Below are 18662 nucleotides of genomic sequence, written 5' to 3'. Positions count from 1 at the left end.
ATCAAGGGGGAGTTATGTGACAAATAGAAAGGGGAGGATCCAAAAATCTTCAAGGGAGTACTCTTAATCTTTACCTTTTTCTTAATTCAATTTTTAATAATGTTTGTCATCAAGGGGGAGATTGTTGAGTTTGAAAAGCTTGAAATATGATGATGATCAAACATTGTTAACAATAATTAATTACAAAATTATTAAATTAAATTTTAATTCAAAATTAGCTGATTAATAATTTTGTTAATTTGCAGATTTTTGTTGGGCCGAAAAATCACATCAAAACCCAATGTAATATCCAGCCTTGTACAAAATTCTATTTGAAGAATGGCTGAATTATTACTATGTTAGATGGGCCAGAAAATTCTTGAGCAAGCCCAATTAAATCTTTGTTGCAAGACCAACAAGGCTTGGTTCGAATTGAAAAGAAAGAAGGAAGGAGTAGTGCATGTTTGGTTCGGTCACCCACTCCCCTCTTTGATGGAATTCAAATTTAATTAACTTGAATTTAATGCAAGCATTGGTAACAGGAAAGAGAAAGTTGAAATTGATTTGATTGCCTTTAATGAGTTACAAGTTACTAGGCATAGGGGATGGAAGTGGGTTTTAATTGACTTTAATTGATTTTAATTTCTTTCTTTACTTCCAAAGTTTTCTCTTTCTTCTCTTTCTTCTCTCTCTAGTTTTTGATCACTTCACTGACAGGAAAGAAGCTAGTAGAAGCAAGCTATCAGAGGAAGAAAAATAGAAGCTATGAAGAAGCAAGCGGCCAAGGTGATGATGGCCCTTGCAAAAAGAAGATCTACAGTATGGCGTGATTGAGATCTTTACCACTAAAGGTAAGATGTGGTGAAGAAGTCTCAAGATCTTCATACCTAAAAATGGTAGCAATCCAATTCGGTCAGAGAAGAAGATCCCTGTGGTATGGCTCGTTTCTACTTTTTGTTCATCCATCACAGAAGGTAGCTACTGTAGCTACGTGGAGGAGGAAGCAAAAGTGGAGCAGATAGAGTTGTCAAAGATCAAGCATTCATCAAGAGTCAGAAATCCTTCTTGGGGACCAAGTCAAGATGGAAGGCTTAGATTGATGAAGCTTGAAGAAAATGGATGAGAGAGAGATAATTGCATGTTGGTTTTAGCTTTCGGTTCTCTCTCTCTTCTCTCTGTCCGAACTGATTTTTTGGTGTTGAAGAAGAAAAAATTGGCTCGGTTGAACCGTTTCAACCTTGGAGACTTCCCCTTCTATAATAAGGGTGAACAGTCAAGGCTTGAGACAAGGGAAGAAAGCACAGAGTTCTCATTGCTACCCAAGCTAACAGAAGTTCTTCTCCTTCAATGTGTTTTATTTTGCATTTTCTTTAGTTTTGTCTGTTTGAATCTCATGGTGAAAAAGGCAAACAGTGTGAGGTTTGTAAAAAAAAGTCAGTGAGTGAAAAAAGACAGAGTGTACAAAATTAAAGAAAAAGCCATAGGTGCCTTAGAGGTCCTTTGTACATCTATGAGTTGTGTATCATGATTCTGTAGAAATTTTCTTGCAAGTTGGGTTAGCACTTAGCAGTTGAAAGCTTGGTAGGTGACCAAGTCAAGTTCAGGATTGGGGATAGACTCTGGACTTGTCCTGGATAGGAAGGGTAGTTCCTAGGGAAGAATTGGCGTTTGTAATCTGTTTGATTATAGTGAAATTCCATCATTGTTGTGATGGAGACTGGACGTAGGCTGCATTGCACTTATCAGCTGAACCAAGATACTTCTTGGTGTGGTTCTCTCTTTCTCTTCTACTCTATTTCAGTTTCTGTTGCTAAGGAGATAAAATTAAAAAATATCTCTTGACTGGGTACGAGACAAAAAAAAATGTCTCGTGTCTGGTTATGAGACAAAACGCAGAAAAATCTCCTGAAGCTAATTTGAAAGGCAGCAAGTATTAAAGTACAAAAAGGGGCTAAGATTCAACACCCCTTCTCTTAGCCACTGATTACCATCAATTAGTATCAGAGCAAAGTCTCAAAGAGATCAAGTTTTTCAGCTTGGAGAAAAGATCCTGATGACAGAAAACAGTGGCTCAAATCTGGTGGCCTACACTCTGACAAAAGGGCAGTCAAGCAACAGACCTCCACTCTTTAATGGAAAGAACTACACTTATTGGAAGGAAAGAATGAAGATTTTTGTCCAATCAGTAGATTACAGTGGAAGATAATTCTAGAAGGTCCTCAATTTCCAACCACTACAGGAGCTGATGGTGTGGTCTCTCTTAAGGGTGAAGCCAGTTGAACTGAAGAAGACAGAAAAAAGGTGGAGCTCAACGCCAAAGCTATCAACTTGCTCAACTGTGCAATCAGTTTCGAGGAATATCGACGGATATCAAGATGCACAACGGCAAAGGAAATATGGGACAAACTTCAAATCACTCATAAAGGCACACCCTAGTAAAGAAAACCATAATATACATGCTAAATAGAGAATATAAAATGTTCTCAATGAAGGAAGGAGAATCGATAGATGAACTGTTTGAAAGGTTCAACATCATCATCAATGGCTTGGATGCTATGGGGATCACATATCCTGAATCTATGCTTGTGAGGAGAATTTTGAGAAGTCTCACAAAAGAGTGAAAAACTAAGGCAATAGTAATATCTGAGAGTAGGGGTCTTGATTCTATGACATATGATGATTTGAAAGAAAATTTACTTGCCTTTAAAAACACATATTTGAAAAAGATTCAAAAAGAAAAGGAATAGCCCTCAAATCTGTTACTAACCCTCTGAATGATGAATCCAGTGATAACTCATCTAAAAATGATTTTGTTTTGTTTGCTAAGAAATTCAGGAAAATAGTGAAGTTAAAGGAGAAAAACAGAGGAAGCAGCTCAAGGAAAATGAATTTCAGCAAAGTGATTTGCTACAACTGCAAAGAAACCAGGCACTTCAAATCTGATTGCCCTAAACTAAAGAAGGCGGAGAAGCCGAAAAGGAGAAAGAAGAAGGGACTCATGGCTTCTTGAAAAAACTTGAAAAACGATTATGATGAAGATGAAGAATCAAAAACCAAGTCTTAAAATAAAAAGCACAAAAAAATAATGTAAAATTATGAATTAATTTTATAATCATTATATATTTGAATGTATTTAATAAAAAAATATGACAAATTTAAACTTACCTAAAAAAATATTTGTTAATTGATGTGAAAAATTAAAAAATAAAAAATAGTAAAATCTTATGTAACATACATTAAACTAAATAATACAATAATAAAAATATTAACATATATAAGTTATAAAATTTTAATATTTATAACTAAAAATTATATATAACACTTTTTAATGTATATTTATTATATTTAATTAATATTTTATATTTTAACTAAATAATAATAGATAAAAAAATTTTACTAGAAAATAATTAATTGATTTTCCAGTTTTGCCGAATAAATAAAATTAAGTAATTAATTAAGTAAAATTACTGACATAAAATATGTCAAACACAATATAAAAAAATTTAAGTATCACTATAATAAGAATAAATTAGTCGAAACACTCAAAACACATGAAATTCAGCTCGATTTATATTAAACTCGATTTATATTAAACTGAACTTTATTATGTTTAAAAATTTTACTTTATTAAAATCAATTATAAATTATCAATGAACTATAATTCAAATAACATATAACATAAATAACATATAACATAGTCTTCCCATCTAAAATTCGGTCTTCCCATCTAAAATTCTCGAATTCGAATCTCGCTTTTAACTTAAACAAAAAAAAAATCAACCATAAACTCATTAGAATTAGATTTCTCAGTTTAGATTTTAGGATGCCATCTGATCCTCGAAAGGAAAGTGACAACTACACATGGTCGTAGTTACATTGGGATAGACAAGAAAGTGCATGTTTTGGTAGTTGAAGATACTTTCACATCCAATGATATAAAAAAGGTTATGGGAGAGATGTTAAAGAACATGAAATTAAACAAGGTTATTTTATTGTACAACAATAAGAAGTTGGCTTCTACATTTGGCTTGATCTCTGTTTAAAAAAAGGGGTGATAATACTAATTTTAAATTAATATATTCATTTCTCAAATGAAAATCAATGTTAAAGATGCTCACTAGTTTCATTGCTTTAAAGGACTGTTCATGCAGGGACATAAAATAATAACTGAAAATTATTAAATAATTTAATATATTTGACTAAATTATTTTATATATGACATAGTATTTGACTAGCACCGCGACCTGTTATGGTGAGGTCCACCAAAGAGAGGCCTCATGTATGCATCATCAAACTTTCTCCAATAGTGATGTATGGTGTATACTGGAGACCCTATGAACATGGAAAGACTTTCCTTTGCACGGCTTATGTTTGTTGCTGCTGACTCTTCAAAAGACAACAAAGGCAAGTTCAAGTCCTCACCAGGTGTCCCTCCTGCTTCATGGTTTGTGTTTCTTCTTGTTCCATTGTTGTGGGGAAGCATATATCTAATCAGTGGTTTTGTTAGAAAACCAAACACCTGCAAGGATATTATCAAAATATCAATTCTCTAAATCATTTGGGGAAATTCTGTGGTACCTTCTAAATGATCGTCGAATTTGCCGAAATATGAACAATCTATGGTCGTGTGTTAACGTAGAATGTTATATGCATACAAAAAATCAATCATCAAATCAATTTATGTATAAATATATGTGTTGTTTAACTCATTTTTAATGTTATTTTATATTCCAATATATACTCTATACGGATGACTGATTTTGTGACTGGTCTTTTGTGTACACCTAAAATAATTAGAAAATATGCACATGAACAAACAATTCTATTCAACAGCGTTGAAAAAGATTTACTATTAAATAGAGTAATAGTCAACTTACTAATGTGGTGAAAAGAACAACAATAATGGTGTTGGTAATCATAGTTGCATTCACGGGATCAGAGGTAACACCAGAGAATGTGAACTGCATAAATAAAAAGGAGACAATAATCCAATTGTATTCTTGGTCATTGGACAACAATTTCTTTTTAATTATAATGTCAAAATTTATTAAAATTTCATGCATGTATGTACCTGTTTGAAAGCAAGAGCAATTGAGACTGCTCCCCTCATTAGACCAGCCCACCAAATAATTATCTGGAATAACCAAGATTAAGAAAATAACAAATAATCCTTTAACTAGAACATCATGAGAAATTGGAAACAATATACTAAACATGTTAGTTAAATGACCTGATGTTTGAATGTGATACTTGACCCGCTCCCGGCGCGCCTACTCATCATGGAATTGGCAAAAGCCGAGAGCGGGAAGACGAATGCAGCACGCCCAACTAATATCAGTAAGATTAAGCAACCGTAAATTCCCATCAAACTTCCGGAACTGCAGTAAGAGAATCATCATTAGTATGTGCCTATGTGGTTTATTTATTTTGACAAAAAAAGGAGTGTGAAATTTAATTGAAGCAATATACTATATAATATTATCACATGATCTAATTCATGCAATATCTACTCAATATCTAAATTAACCAAAGAAAAAAAGCATTTTCTTAGGGACTAGCACCTTAATTTGGTCATCCTCCACTTTTCAATGTCAAGTGCATCCATTCCCACGTAAAGAAATATGAAAGTTTCTGCAATAAACGATATTGTCGCAAACACATGCCTGTATAGGAGAGGAACACATGTATTGAATCTGTATACTTGAAGGCTCTGAATCTTGAAATGATTAATTGATACCTGGTTGTGATTCTTGAAATTTCAGTTACGTTATGCCATGCATAATGTGACATTAGTATCCCACAAAAGAAAACAGTGAGGATTCCACTTAATTCAAGTAGCTGCATAAGAAGTTAATAGAATTACAATTAATGTTTAGGGAACAATAAAAAATCGGCCCAATTAGCCAAAAGTTACCTTATTTAGCATTCATTAATTATCATTCATTAATTATCGCTAGAATATTGTGCAATTTTAGATTTAATTACTGATGTTATGTATATGAAATTATGAATGTTATGTTATATATTCTAACTTTAAATACTGTTTCTCTAACATTACCTATGAGTTATAATAATAACATGGATGTTAATAAAAGAAAATCACTCCCAAGTTCACTGTATCTACACTATGAAACTAGATTGGTATGCAGGTCAAAAGAATCTCATTGCCACGAATGTAACCAAAAAATAAAAAATACAAGGTTTTGTTAAAATATCTCTCACTCCAAAAGAAAAAAGCAGGAAAAATCAAATGAGGAGAAAATTATTGTTACATCTATTTTATTCTAATCGTATTAGATATATACTAAAATCAGCCACTAGTATAAAATACATATTTGGAATACAAAATACACATTGAAAATAAGTTAAATAAATATATTTATACACAATTTAGTATACTTTTTTTTTTTACCAAAGATATGAGACTTGAACCCGCAACCTCTTAATTGAGTATGGGGAGACTATGCCATTTGAGCTATAACTCATTGGCTCAATTTAGTATACTTTAATTCTACTCTATATCCATATAATATGGATACACTTTGTAACCAACATATTTTTTCCTTTTTAATTTATTTTTCTATACCTATGTTTATATCTATGCAATGTATAATGATCTGGTCAAATTTGGTCAAACCAGTCGAGTTGAGTGCTAAAAATTCTAAAATAGTCAACTTTATGAATTCTTTAAAACATTGAGCTATAGTTGTTTTAATGTTTATTGTCTATAGTGATGAACCAACATAAAGAAGAAATTAAATGTGTACTTCAATTCTGCTCTGTACTATCTTTCACTCTAATAGATTAATTATAAGATAATTTAATTTAATGCCTAAGGTAAATGGCCTGCATATATTATTCTACAGAAAACAATAATAGCATTGCATGAACTTCAAATACCTCGGCCAACATGTAAGATAGGTATGCCATTAACATCATCAATGAAATTTCGCGAACACTTGAATGTCTGCAGGCATATGCAGAGGCAAATTTATTGTGTATGCAATCACTGAACTTTGATATTCCAATCTCACACCATTCTTGTAAAACATACATACATACATACATACATACCTTCCAAAACTTAAGCCTTTCAAGATATATGCTGTGAGAAGTCCGGTCTGTGGAATAATCCGATTATTTAATTTGTCCATCAAAACTATTAAGTACATGTAAAAGCTACTAAGCTAGTTTAATAAAAAATGAAACTTACCAGAAATGAAAATGGACTCTCCTAATTAATTTTGTAAAGTGTAATTTTCATACAAGACTTTCTCTAGCAATGTTTTTTTTACCGCAGTTAGCCAACAAACTTACTGATGTCAAAAGAAAGTCCAATATACTTAGTTAGCGTTTGGAAGAGAGACGGAGCTGAGAGACTGAGATTGAGAGATAGAAACTAAAATAAGTCTCAATATTGTATTTGTTGTAAAGTGGAAGACTGAGACTGAAATAAAGATAAAGCTCTAATAGAGTAGTATTTTAGGTATAAAATGTTATTAAAGTTTCAGTTCCATCTCCAAAAATTTCAATATCCTGAAAGTACTGAAATACTAAAATTTTGAAAACAGAAACTGAAATTTTAATACCAGGGCCAACAAATATGATATTGAGTCCCAGTCTCACAGTTTCCGTCCCAATATCTCAAAACAAACGCTATCTTATAGTGCTAAAGTATATACAATGCTGATCAGCATAAATAAAAATTGCTAGTCTCAAACTTTACTCAATTTTTTAAATCTCACTTAAGTTTTGTATAGTATGAAATCACATTTCTAAAACTTATTAGGATTATTAGTCAAAATGCCCCTTAAAGATCACGTATTCACCAAATTGATACTCAAAGTTAAACGTTTCAAATTAGTAAACAAATTGGTTCTGCTGCTAATTAAACAGTAACACATTGCAAAATGATTATGTTACATGTCATCATATAACTATTTTATTAACATCCGAAACTTACTAATACTCCAAGAGCAGTGCTTGATGAGAAGAGATACAAGAAATCTCCGAGAACGCGGAATGCCCTGCCACTGAGTCTGGAAACATCAAGCTTTTGAACAGCATTGAAGAGAACAACTGATGTTGCATCATTTACCACTCCTTCCCCAAACACTAGGCTGTATAGTAAAGGAGTTTCATCTTGATGCAGCACCTACAACACAACCAACTTTCTAACTTCACTCTATTTGCATTTTAGTCCTTTTTATTAATGTTCATTTGACCCCAACTTGGGGGGTTATTTCAACCAACCTGCAGTGTACAAACTGTGTCTGTTGATGAGAAAATTGTTCCTATAGCTGAATTCAATTAAATTAAATTAAGGTGAGCCAATAATTAATTATCATTACAATATGATAATAAGGATTAAAGGAACAATAACAGGCATCTTATATCCTACAAACAAATGTGTCAATATACACAACACCTATAATAAAAATTGAACCAAACCGACTGCTTTTTATTTTCATTTTCTATTTTATCTTCAGTTTACGTGAAGAAAAATAGTGAAATCAATTTTCTTCATGAAATTTTAAAAATAAAAAATATTAAAAGTAAGAAAAAAAGATAAAAATAAAACCAATTAGACTTAATCTCTTTTTAAGTCGTTAATTAAAGCGCCCAAAAAGACCAATTTTCCTTGTTAAATGTTAGGCATATTCGAAAATATTTGGTAACCAAAGAAAATTAGCCAAAAAGCAATCAGAACTTACTTTATTTATCATTCATTAATTCTAAATAAAATAAGTTCTGGCTGTTTTTTTTTTCCCCTAACATTACCGGACATATTATTACTTATTAGAGGCACATTTAAACATAGAAAAACTTCTCTAAAATTAAAAAAAAATGGTAAAATAAGAAAATAAAGCTCTAATTCTCAGTTTACCAATCTCACCGAGGTAATCCCGCGCACTCAAGCCGAGGAAGTTCAACTTAGGAAACAGCCACCAACTGCCTAGGTGGACCAAATACAAAACATTTGAAGGTGAGTTTCAAAACAAAATTTCATGGTGATCCAATATACTAATGCTATTATAGATTTCACAGAAAAAGTTAAGAGATTTGCATTACCGCCCGTAATAATAGAAGTCGAAATAAAAACACCAATCACTCCAAACATCATGATGGTTAAGAAGTTATGGAAGAATTGTTTCTTTTTCACCTGGAATCTGTTTGAAGGGAAAGATCAAAACATCAAAACTTTTGGCAGCAAAGAAATTAATCAAGTGCTATATAATATGGTAAAAACTCACATGCAATTCATACGAAGTTGATAATTGATAATTAATAACTCAACTATCAACTATCAACTTCACCTGAAGACACCACCTGCATGTGAGTTTCATCATATAATATATATACAAGAAATTAAAGAGAACAGAGAGAAGTTTATTTTACCCAGCATTGAAGATTATGGGAGGAAGGAGATATATAAAGAAGAGTTCTTCATCAAAGGTAAGAATGTGGGAACTTTTTCCTTTGGTGACTAATAAGAGTATGCTTCCAGCTATGCATCCCTACCAAGGAGAATGTTACAGACACTAAATAGAACAAATTAATTTTTTATTTCTTGTTCTTGTAAATTTGTAATGACATGCATAATTCAGTGGGAAAATAAAATAGTGATTAATCATTCTTCTTTGCACTAGTTTTGTAAATAAATAAGATGATATAGGATCATCATCACATACTACTGATTAATTTCTTATCAGACTTCTCCCAAAATTCAGTAGTTTTTTCATTTGCTTGTTATATTCATTGATTTTAACAACAACAAATGTTGCATGCATACATATAACAAAATATAGAACAAAAGTAGAAGATTGAAATAACAGAGATGAAGTGAAAGTGGCTTGCTTACAAGTAAAATGGCTACAATGGACTCATTAACCCATCGATTTTCTTCAAGCAAGTGACCAATGACCAAGCAAAGGCACAGAACAGCAACAAACAGTGATATTGGGACCACTTTCTTGTGTTCATGAGCAAAATTAACCAACAAATTATTTATCATTATTATTTGCTTTCTTCTCAAACTTAGAAGAAGTTATTGTAATAATAATGATTACACACACATACACGTACACCAGCCTTAGCTTTTTCTTCTTGTTTGTTTGCGTATATCTAATCAAGAAGGGTAGCAAGCTATATATGTGTGATAGAATCAAAGACTTATTATAAAGATTTTATTTAGGTTGATTGTTTTTGCTGGACTATTTTTTGATAAGTGCAGTGTTTGTTCACGAGGGAAGAACAGAAACAAACAAAGAAAGAATGCATGTTATGGATTACTTATTCAGAGGTTGAGGCGGTGAGAGGAAGGAAGAACACGTAGTAGAGAGTGCATGAAATGTGGTAACATGTGTCCTTTCATAATTATGATAAGCTCCTATAGCTGACACATAACATACACAATCGTTAGATTTTTTTAAATATAAATAATATCTCTTATTTAACTAATATTAACTTATTTTTTTAAAATTATTTTATGTATTTTAAATTTTAGATTGAAAAAATTGTCGATATTTAATTAATATTCAACACAAGAAAAAGTTGAAATTTTAAAAAATAAAAAATATTTAAAATTGAATTAAAACATATTTGAAATTCAAATATAAATTTATTTTTAATAAATTTTATAATAAATTTATTTAGTAATCTACTATAGTATCAGCTGAAATTAATTATTACGATGAATTTGTGTTTTTTCATGAGTAATTTTTCGTCTTTCATTAGAAATGTCTGTATTTTACTCTCTTGTAATTTGTAAATTTAATACGGAGTAATTTGTAAACCACATAAGTATTTTGGGTGTTGACATTTCAAGTTTGTCTAGGCTGCTCATGTCACCATGTTCGAGACTACTGCTGCCATTAGAGCCACGGTATCTCCCTCCATGGCGATTTGAAGAAGATGAAGTTCCTTTGCTTGGCGTCATTACAACTGAACCTAGAGGCTTCGATTCGAGCATATGATGAACTAGGGTTTTAACATAAAGTTTCAAGGATGAAGAACGGGACTTTCGATCTCAGAAGACACCATATGACAATGTTTTTTATTAAATGACTAGAGACTTTTGTTCTCTTTGTATATGTGAACACTTATTACAGACACATGTATAAATTAAGAAAATGTTTAAGGGCAGCAATTTTATTGAATTTTGGCCAGCATGTAACCAGCAAGAGAAAGGTGAGCCATTAGATGAAATCTCACACCAATTTTACACCATTAAATTATTATTGATGGCTATTTGATGGCTACTAATTACAAAATTTATTGATCCCCTAACATTGCTTATAAATTAATATGTTAATTCAGTAATTTTTGTTAGTAATCATATTGGAAAATAAATCTAAGACAATTATGTCTGATGAAAAAAATATCAAAAATTAATCTGTGTATTAATTTTTTTAAAATTAAAATATTTATTTTTAAAATTTTTAAGTAATGATTTGGATAATTATTCTTTGATGCAGAATGTCACGCAACCTTGCATGTATTATAGATACTATGCCTTCTGATATCAACTTGCATCACATTCTGATTCTAAAACAAGGTGCAACTTAGTGCATGTTGATTATAGTTTAAAAACGGGGAGTATACATAAAATTGATTTTGTAAATTTTGATTTTGATGAAAAATAAATTTGTATTAACATGATTTATGTTTGTCGATCTTTATATTAAAATAAATTATAATTAAATAAATATTATTTGGATCATAATGCTTAAAATTATTTTTAATATTGACAGGTAAATAATCAAGTTAAAAAGTATCAACATGATATATGCTAAAAATCTCTAAAAATGGAGATTATCCTATAGATCTTCTAGAGAGCACAACAAACGGAGAAGAATTTGTTGGCTTTTGTATACTAGATTAAGCTTTCGAAAGAAATTTTACGTGACATGATATTAGGACCAGTTTTGATGATCCAGAATTGCACACCGAGAATTGTAGAATAGACCACAATTTGAAGCATTATATTTGAAGTCAATATAATATACAAACATGATAAACCTCTCATTGTTCACGATTCCACAAGAGATCGATGCAGCAGCAGCAACACCGTGTGGGAGTTACAAACAAAATCTAAATCAAATAAGACACAAATTAAACCATATAAAACAAGTCTATGACTCAAGCTGAGCATACCACACTCCTTGGATCTTAACATCCTTTGGAGCTTTGGCACCCAAATCAGTGTCTGATGGTTGAATGCTCTCAAACACACCAATAACTTCTCCAGTCTCTGGCTTGCTCTGCGTCACGCTCAACGTGATCTTCCCTTTGGATGATGAAGCACTCTTGTTGTTCTCCTTAGCGAGTTCTTCCTCGTCTCCTCTTCCACCTGCCGGCAATGCTACTGCATTGTCGTACCCAGTGGAAGCACCTCTTCCCTTAGGGTCCAGGAAAGAGCTTCCACGGTAAGACGGCACCAAAAACTCCCCACCAAAGTTGTCTGGCTTCCCTGATGCCACCAACTGCTTGATGGTGAAGAGGAACGGCACGCGCTCTCCTCCTGGGAGCTGAACAGTCACTGCAGCGTAGTCAATGCCGTCCTTCTCCTCAAATTTCACGGTGCCATCAGAGGACACCTCGAAGGGTCCCTCAATCTCATCGAGGGTGTAGGTAAGACGTGTCATGAGCTTGGTGTTTTGGAATTCCAGAGGAGAATTCTTGGTGACACCCTCTGCCTTGACAGTGAAGGAAGTCGGCTCAAGACAGAATTTCTTGGCATTGTACTTGCCTGGCTTGAAGGCGAATGATTCCACTCCGCCTTCTATTGTTGGGCATTGGTTTGCGGTTCCTGTCCCCTTCACTTCCAAGTATGTCTTACTCTGGATTTCATCGTAGGTTAATCTCTTTGGAACACCTTCTGCACTTGCTCCCTTCACAATAATTATAGTGACTAAGATCATGATTGCAATTAACCAAAATTCAACAAATTAACCTATTAAGGCGTATGTATGGAAATATAGAACTGTCACATTAATTAGCACTCTAATCAAGTTGGACAGTATATTATTATATATTTATTCAGAATCGCTCCTAGAAAATAACAAAACATGATAACATAACCGAAAGTATTGAAGAATAAAAAGATTCAAGCAAAGAAGAGACATACAGAAACAACGAGAGCAGAGGTGGCAAGGGCAAATCCTGCAACTTTGGTGGCCTCAACACATTTGAGAGCCAAGTCCTTGAGATCAGTCTGAAGAGAGCAAGTGAGTTTGGAGTCAACGGGTTCCAAACTGAAGGCTTTTGAAAGGGAGTGAGTGGGCTTCAGGTGAAGAGTGCTGTTGCGGCCATTGATGCCCAACTTGGGGGATTGCATCAGTGTAGCCGCTGCTTGAAGTGACGCTGCCATTGTTAGTTGCTTCTATCTCTGTTGAAGACGGTGTGTTTCGGTTTTTAGTGTTTCTGTGTGTTGGTGGAGAATCGAGAAGCCACAATATTATTTGGTGGCTGTGGTGCGAGTAAGATTTCGATAGGATAAGGTCATCGCCTATTGGTTCCTTCAAGCTAATGTATCTGCCTTACGTGGGATGATTCTAAATACTTTTCCTATTAAATAACATGGTTTTCAGTTTTCTATCGAGTTATGGAGGATGCTCCCATAAAGACGCGTAAAACATCTTTTTGTAAAGATATTTATGTGTCGCATTATTATTGGACGTATTAATAAATTGATTATTTTTGAATTTCTTAACAAATTAAAATAAAATTGATTTTTTTATAAGAATAATAATAAACTCAATTATTATTAGATTCGGTCGAACCGACCAACATAATCCATTGTATCATGGTTTTTTTTGTTTTTTTAAAAATAAAAATCAGAGATATATTTGTCTTTTTATCAAAAAATTTAAATATAATTCGGTTTAGATTATGTAAATCGGTCGGATCAAATCGGGTCTAATAATTATAGTGTGGACTGTGGACAATTGGATTTATTATTGTTGCTATAATAAACCGATTTTATTCTGGTTTATTAAAAAATAAATTATTAACCGATTTAATAAAGATGTCCAATAATATCATGACACATGTAAACATTTTTTTTTAAAAATATATTTTTAGTATCTTTATCGAAGTGGTCTCCTTAGCTGATTGATTTAACCGAGGAACTATTGGTTAAACCGGTTAATTCGATTCTATATAAATTATAAATATAAAATATAAAATAATTAAAATTTAAAATTAAAATTTAAAAAATATATTTTTTACTAACAATTTAAGAATAATCAAACTATTCTAATAATCAAACTATTCTAAAATAATATAAAATAAAAATAATAAATATTTTATTATTTTTATTATGAATATTTTTATTTTATTTTTATATTAAAATAACTATTAATTTTAAATTTCAATAATTTATTGATTAGTTTATACCTATTATACTATTTTATACTATAAATATTTATTAAAAAAATAATATTAATAGATATTGATATGTTTATTATAATTCGGTTACATATTATAATTCGGCTATAAACGTTATAGATCGGTTATCAATGACAAACATAAAAACTATATCAAAATGCTCTATAATGCCTTTATTTCCATTAAGGTAAATCAATTGGTTAAACGACTATTGATACTTGTCCCAAATATAAAAAAGGAGGTAAGAAACCGATCTAGATATTACAAGAACGAATAATTGATTACTCATATACTAACTTGAGCGTCAAAGTATCTTCTGTAGGTGTCCACCTCTGTGTTCTCTTGGTACCGATGTATAACTCATCCCGACTGAAGACTACAAGATAATCTTCGGAGGACGAGCTATACCACAACCAACCTTCATAAGAACAATTGGCACCCACCGTTGGCCAAAGATTTAAAACTTTTTCTTTAAGCTCCAAAACTTTCAAATTTGCTTATGACTGATCGACCTCCTCCAACGCCATTCGAACTTCTTCAGATGGTAACAAAATTACAACAGGCTAATCAGCGCATGGCGGAAGAAAATCAAAGAATGACAAATCAAATAGCCGAGCTTACCAATGCTCGGATAACTCATAATGATGATCACCACGAACAATCGAATGATGAGGAAGCAAACTCTGATCCAACTTATGTTTCTGAAACTCAGGAACCAGAGGAGGATCAACTAGCCAATGAAGAAGCTGAATTGGACACCGCAGTTGGTTCATTCACCACAGATGTCATAAATTTTCAATTACCCAAAAACTTTGCATTACTAATGACTTTAACTCCTTATGATGGTATGGGAGATCCGAAAAAACACGTAAAAAAATTTCATTCCATAATGATAGTAAACGGTGCTTCTGACCCTATTTTATATCGTTGTTTTCCTACTTTTTTAGACGGCCCTACACTTTATTGATTTTCTTCTTTTTCTGCAAAATCTATTTCACATTTTCAGGAGCTAGCTAAACTATTTGAAAATCAATTTGCTGCATCTTCTATTTATTTGTGTGATTATCTAAACACAATCAAACCAGAGACAACATGAAAACCTTTGAGAATATGTTACCCAATTCACTAAGGTGGCTATGAGCGTTCCAAACCTCCATCCCGAAGTGCACTTACATGCTATTAAGAGTGGATTTTGCCCGGGGAAGTTTCAAGAAACTATCACCGTCGCTAAGCTGAGAACCTTGGTTGAGTTTCGAGAGAAAGCCAGAGGACAAATGGAGATTGAAAAGCTTTGGCAAGCTCGGAGGTCAGAAAAAAGCAACAATCATAAAGACAATGATAAAGCTCGGGACAGTAAGAAGCCTTTTCGGTTAACACCACGTTATGATTCTTGCATACAATTTAATACTAAGAGGGAAGAAATAAATAAAGGAGATACTGAATGCAAAACTCATTAAAGCTCATCGGAAGGCTGGAAATTATCTAGATGTGAAGAATATGGATAAGTCGAAGTATTGTACCTTTCATAAAAATCATGGACACACTACTGACGAATGTATTATGGCCACAGACCTGCTAGAACGATTAGCTTGGCAGGGGCATTTAGACAAATAAATCAGCGGCCACATTCAAAAGCGCACAGGAAACTCTACCAACCACTCTTCTGCCAGAAAAGTTTCTCGTTAAAAGGATAAAATCATGCAGACTCAATTTGATCAACCCCGAGGTGTTATCAATTGCATATCTAGGGGCTTTGCTGGTGGTGGAATTACAAGCTCTGCTCATAAATGCACCTACTGAGCTATGCTCTTAGTATACAGTGTTGTCAATAATCCTCAACCTCTTCCTACCTTTCTGGAGATGGTACTAAAACTATATAATTTTAATACAACTGTAACCAACTTAGATGATCCGTGATCTATATTCAATTGGGGGATCTAATTGTTGGGAAAGCACTTCTGGATCTCGGAAGCAGCACAAATGTCCTTTGTTGCTCTACATTTCAAAAGATGACGCTGAGAAATCACATTCTACATCCGTCCACTGGAGACTTAGTGGGGTTTTCAGGTGAACGTGTACTAGTTTTAGGATCTGTGCAGTTACAAACTATACTGGGTGAAAATCCTCTAACCAAGAGTTTAGATACCCAATATCTTGTTGTTGATTGTTTCAGTCCATATAACTTAATACTTGGCCGTCCTTTTTTGAATAAGTTTGGTGCTATAGTATCTACAATTCATCTGTGTGTCAATTTTTTCATGTGAAGGAACCCCTTATTGCCACCATCCATAGTGACCACCATGAAGCTCGACAATGCTACAATGTCAATATGAGAACGTCTGCTTCTAACCGAGCTATAGGTGCACAGATTAATGCTGTTCAAAATTCGATTAATCTTCCATCATTAGCCAAGTTGGATCCATGGGCCGAGCTCTAGGACCGACCTACCCTAATGGAGGAATTCCAAAAGATTTCTTTGACTAATGATCCAAATAAGTTCACCTATGTAGGTACAGTTCTGCAGGAACACGAAAAAGATGAACTCTGACAATTCCTTCAACGAAATGCAGATCTATTTGCATGGACTCCTATAGATATGCGAAGCATCGACCTTTCGGTAATTTCTCACAAGCTGACACTCAATCCGTCTGTCCGACCTATAACACAAAAAAATGCAACCTTGGCATAGATAAGCGACAAACATCTTTAGAGAAAACCAAAAAACTCATTGATGCAGGTTTCATATGTGAAATAAGGTTTACAATTTAGCTAGCTAATGTGGTCATGGTAAAAAAGTATAATGGTAAATAGCGCATGTACGTCGATTTTACTGATTTGAATAAATGTTGCTCAAAGGATGTATATCCTTTACCCTCTATCGACACTCTGATCGATAATGCCTCTGGTTTTAGAACTTTAAGCTTCATGGATGCATATTCTAGTTACAACTAGATTTTGATGCATCCCTCAGATCAAGATAAAACTTCTTTTATAACTGAATATAGTAATTTTGTTATAAAGTCATGCCTTTTGGTCTTAAGAATGCAGAGGTTATATATCAACGACTTATGGATAAGGTATTTGCCAAACAAATTGGTCAAAACATGGAAGTCTATGTTGATGACATGGTGGCCAAGACAAAGATTGGTGAACCTCACGTGGCTGACCTTATTGAAATTTTTGCTCAAATCAGACAGTACAACGTGCAATTGAATCCTGAAAAATGTGCTTTTGGTGTCTAAGGAGGTAAATTTCTTGGTTTCTTGCTTACAAGCCGAGGTATAGAAGCCAATCCTGACAAATATCGAGCTGTGCTAGAGATGAAGAGTCCTCGAACAATAAAGAAGGTCCAATTATTAACAGAAAGACTTGCTGCTTTATCAAGATTTTTACCTTGTTTAGATTCTAAATCTTCTTGCTTCTTTCAAACACTGAAAAAGGAAAATAATTTTAATTCGGATGATGCATGTGAAAATGCTTTTACAAATATTAAAGCTATTCTTTTAAAAACCCCATCTTACAAAAACCTGAGCATAGGGAGGAGCTTTGTGTTTATTTATCCATCACTGATTGGGCAATTAGCTCTGTTCTTGTTACAGAAAGGAACAAAGTCCAACACCCTGTGTACTTTGTCAGCAAATCACTACAACATACCGAGCTTTGTTATACAAAAATAGAAAAGCTCGCCCTGGCTTTGGTATTTTCAGCTAGACATCTCCGACCTTATTTTCAAAGTCATGTGATTAACATTCAGACCAAGCAACTGTTACGATAGGTGCTTACTAAACTAGAGTTAGTTGGCCGACTTATAAAATGGTCTGTAGAGCTCTTTGATTTTGACATTGGATATCAAAGTCGAGGATCAATCAAATCACAATATTTAACAGACTTCATTGTCGAATTTAATGCTCCTAACTCCGAGGATCACTTCAGTGAATGGACCCTTTATATTGATGGTGCTTTAAACCAAGGTTGCAAGAACCAAACCGGTCAATGAACCGATAGTGTGACTGGTTCACTGGTTTAGTGGTTCGACTGGGGTTCAACCGGTTTAATTAAATATTAAATAAAATTATTAAAAATTAAATATATAATTTCAAATATTAAAAAAAAACATAATCAATCATCAATAAAACTATTTCAGAAAATTTAATAAAACACCATCAACTATTATCCATCAATTTTTAACAAAACCATTCACCACAAGTTCCATACTAATTGGACTAGGGCAAACCACATGTTTTAGTCCATGCCAACATTGTTCCAAGCAGGTACTTCATGGCTACAAAGGG

The 18662-nt window shown here is 33.0% G+C and overlaps 2 protein-coding genes across 5 annotated transcripts; both read right to left on the bottom strand.

Moving 5' to 3' along the window:
• Window positions 1-4062: 4062 nt before the first annotated feature.
• NHX3 (Na+/H+ (sodium hydrogen) exchanger 3) lies at window positions 4063-10246 on the bottom strand. 4 transcript variants are annotated; one of them, XM_016325671.3, is made up of 14 exons: window positions 9842-10246; window positions 9379-9497; window positions 9052-9149; window positions 8867-8935; window positions 8233-8279; window positions 7943-8134; window positions 7054-7100; window positions 6880-6946; window positions 5717-5817; window positions 5541-5642; window positions 5210-5357; window positions 5051-5113; window positions 4857-4940; window positions 4063-4498 (listed from the first exon to the last, which is right to left on the bottom strand). In XM_016325671.3, exons 1-14 carry the CDS (start codon window positions 9992-9994, stop codon window positions 4211-4213), a joined length of 1578 nt encoding a protein of 525 aa, XP_016181157.1. In that variant the 5' UTR covers window positions 9995-10246; the 3' UTR covers window positions 4063-4210. The 4 variants fall into 4 exon arrangements, with proteins under 4 accessions (XP_016181157.1, XP_020972884.1, XP_016181230.1 ...); XM_021117225.2 differs by having other exon boundaries at window positions 8233-8246; XM_016325744.3 differs by having other exon boundaries at window positions 8876-8935.
• A 1688-nt stretch (window positions 10247-11934) lies between these two features.
• On the bottom strand, window positions 11935-13531 carry LOC107623572 (oxygen-evolving enhancer protein 1, chloroplastic). The gene is made up of 2 exons (XM_016325926.3): window positions 13109-13531; window positions 11935-12872 (listed from the first exon to the last, which is right to left on the bottom strand). The coding sequence occupies exons 1-2, from the start codon at window positions 13349-13351 to the stop codon at window positions 12114-12116; spliced, it is 1002 nt and encodes a 333-aa protein (XP_016181412.1). The 5' UTR covers window positions 13352-13531; the 3' UTR covers window positions 11935-12113.
• Between the last annotated feature and the right edge of the window lie 5131 nt (window positions 13532-18662).

Source organism: Arachis ipaensis, chromosome B1 (genome assembly GCF_059453495.1).
Source record: "Arachis ipaensis isolate K30076 ecotype BB chromosome B1, ASM5945349v1, whole genome shotgun sequence".
NCBI classification, from domain to species: Eukaryota; Viridiplantae; Streptophyta; class Magnoliopsida; order Fabales; family Fabaceae; genus Arachis; species Arachis ipaensis.
This window is presented reverse-complemented; position numbering and strand designations above follow the sequence as displayed.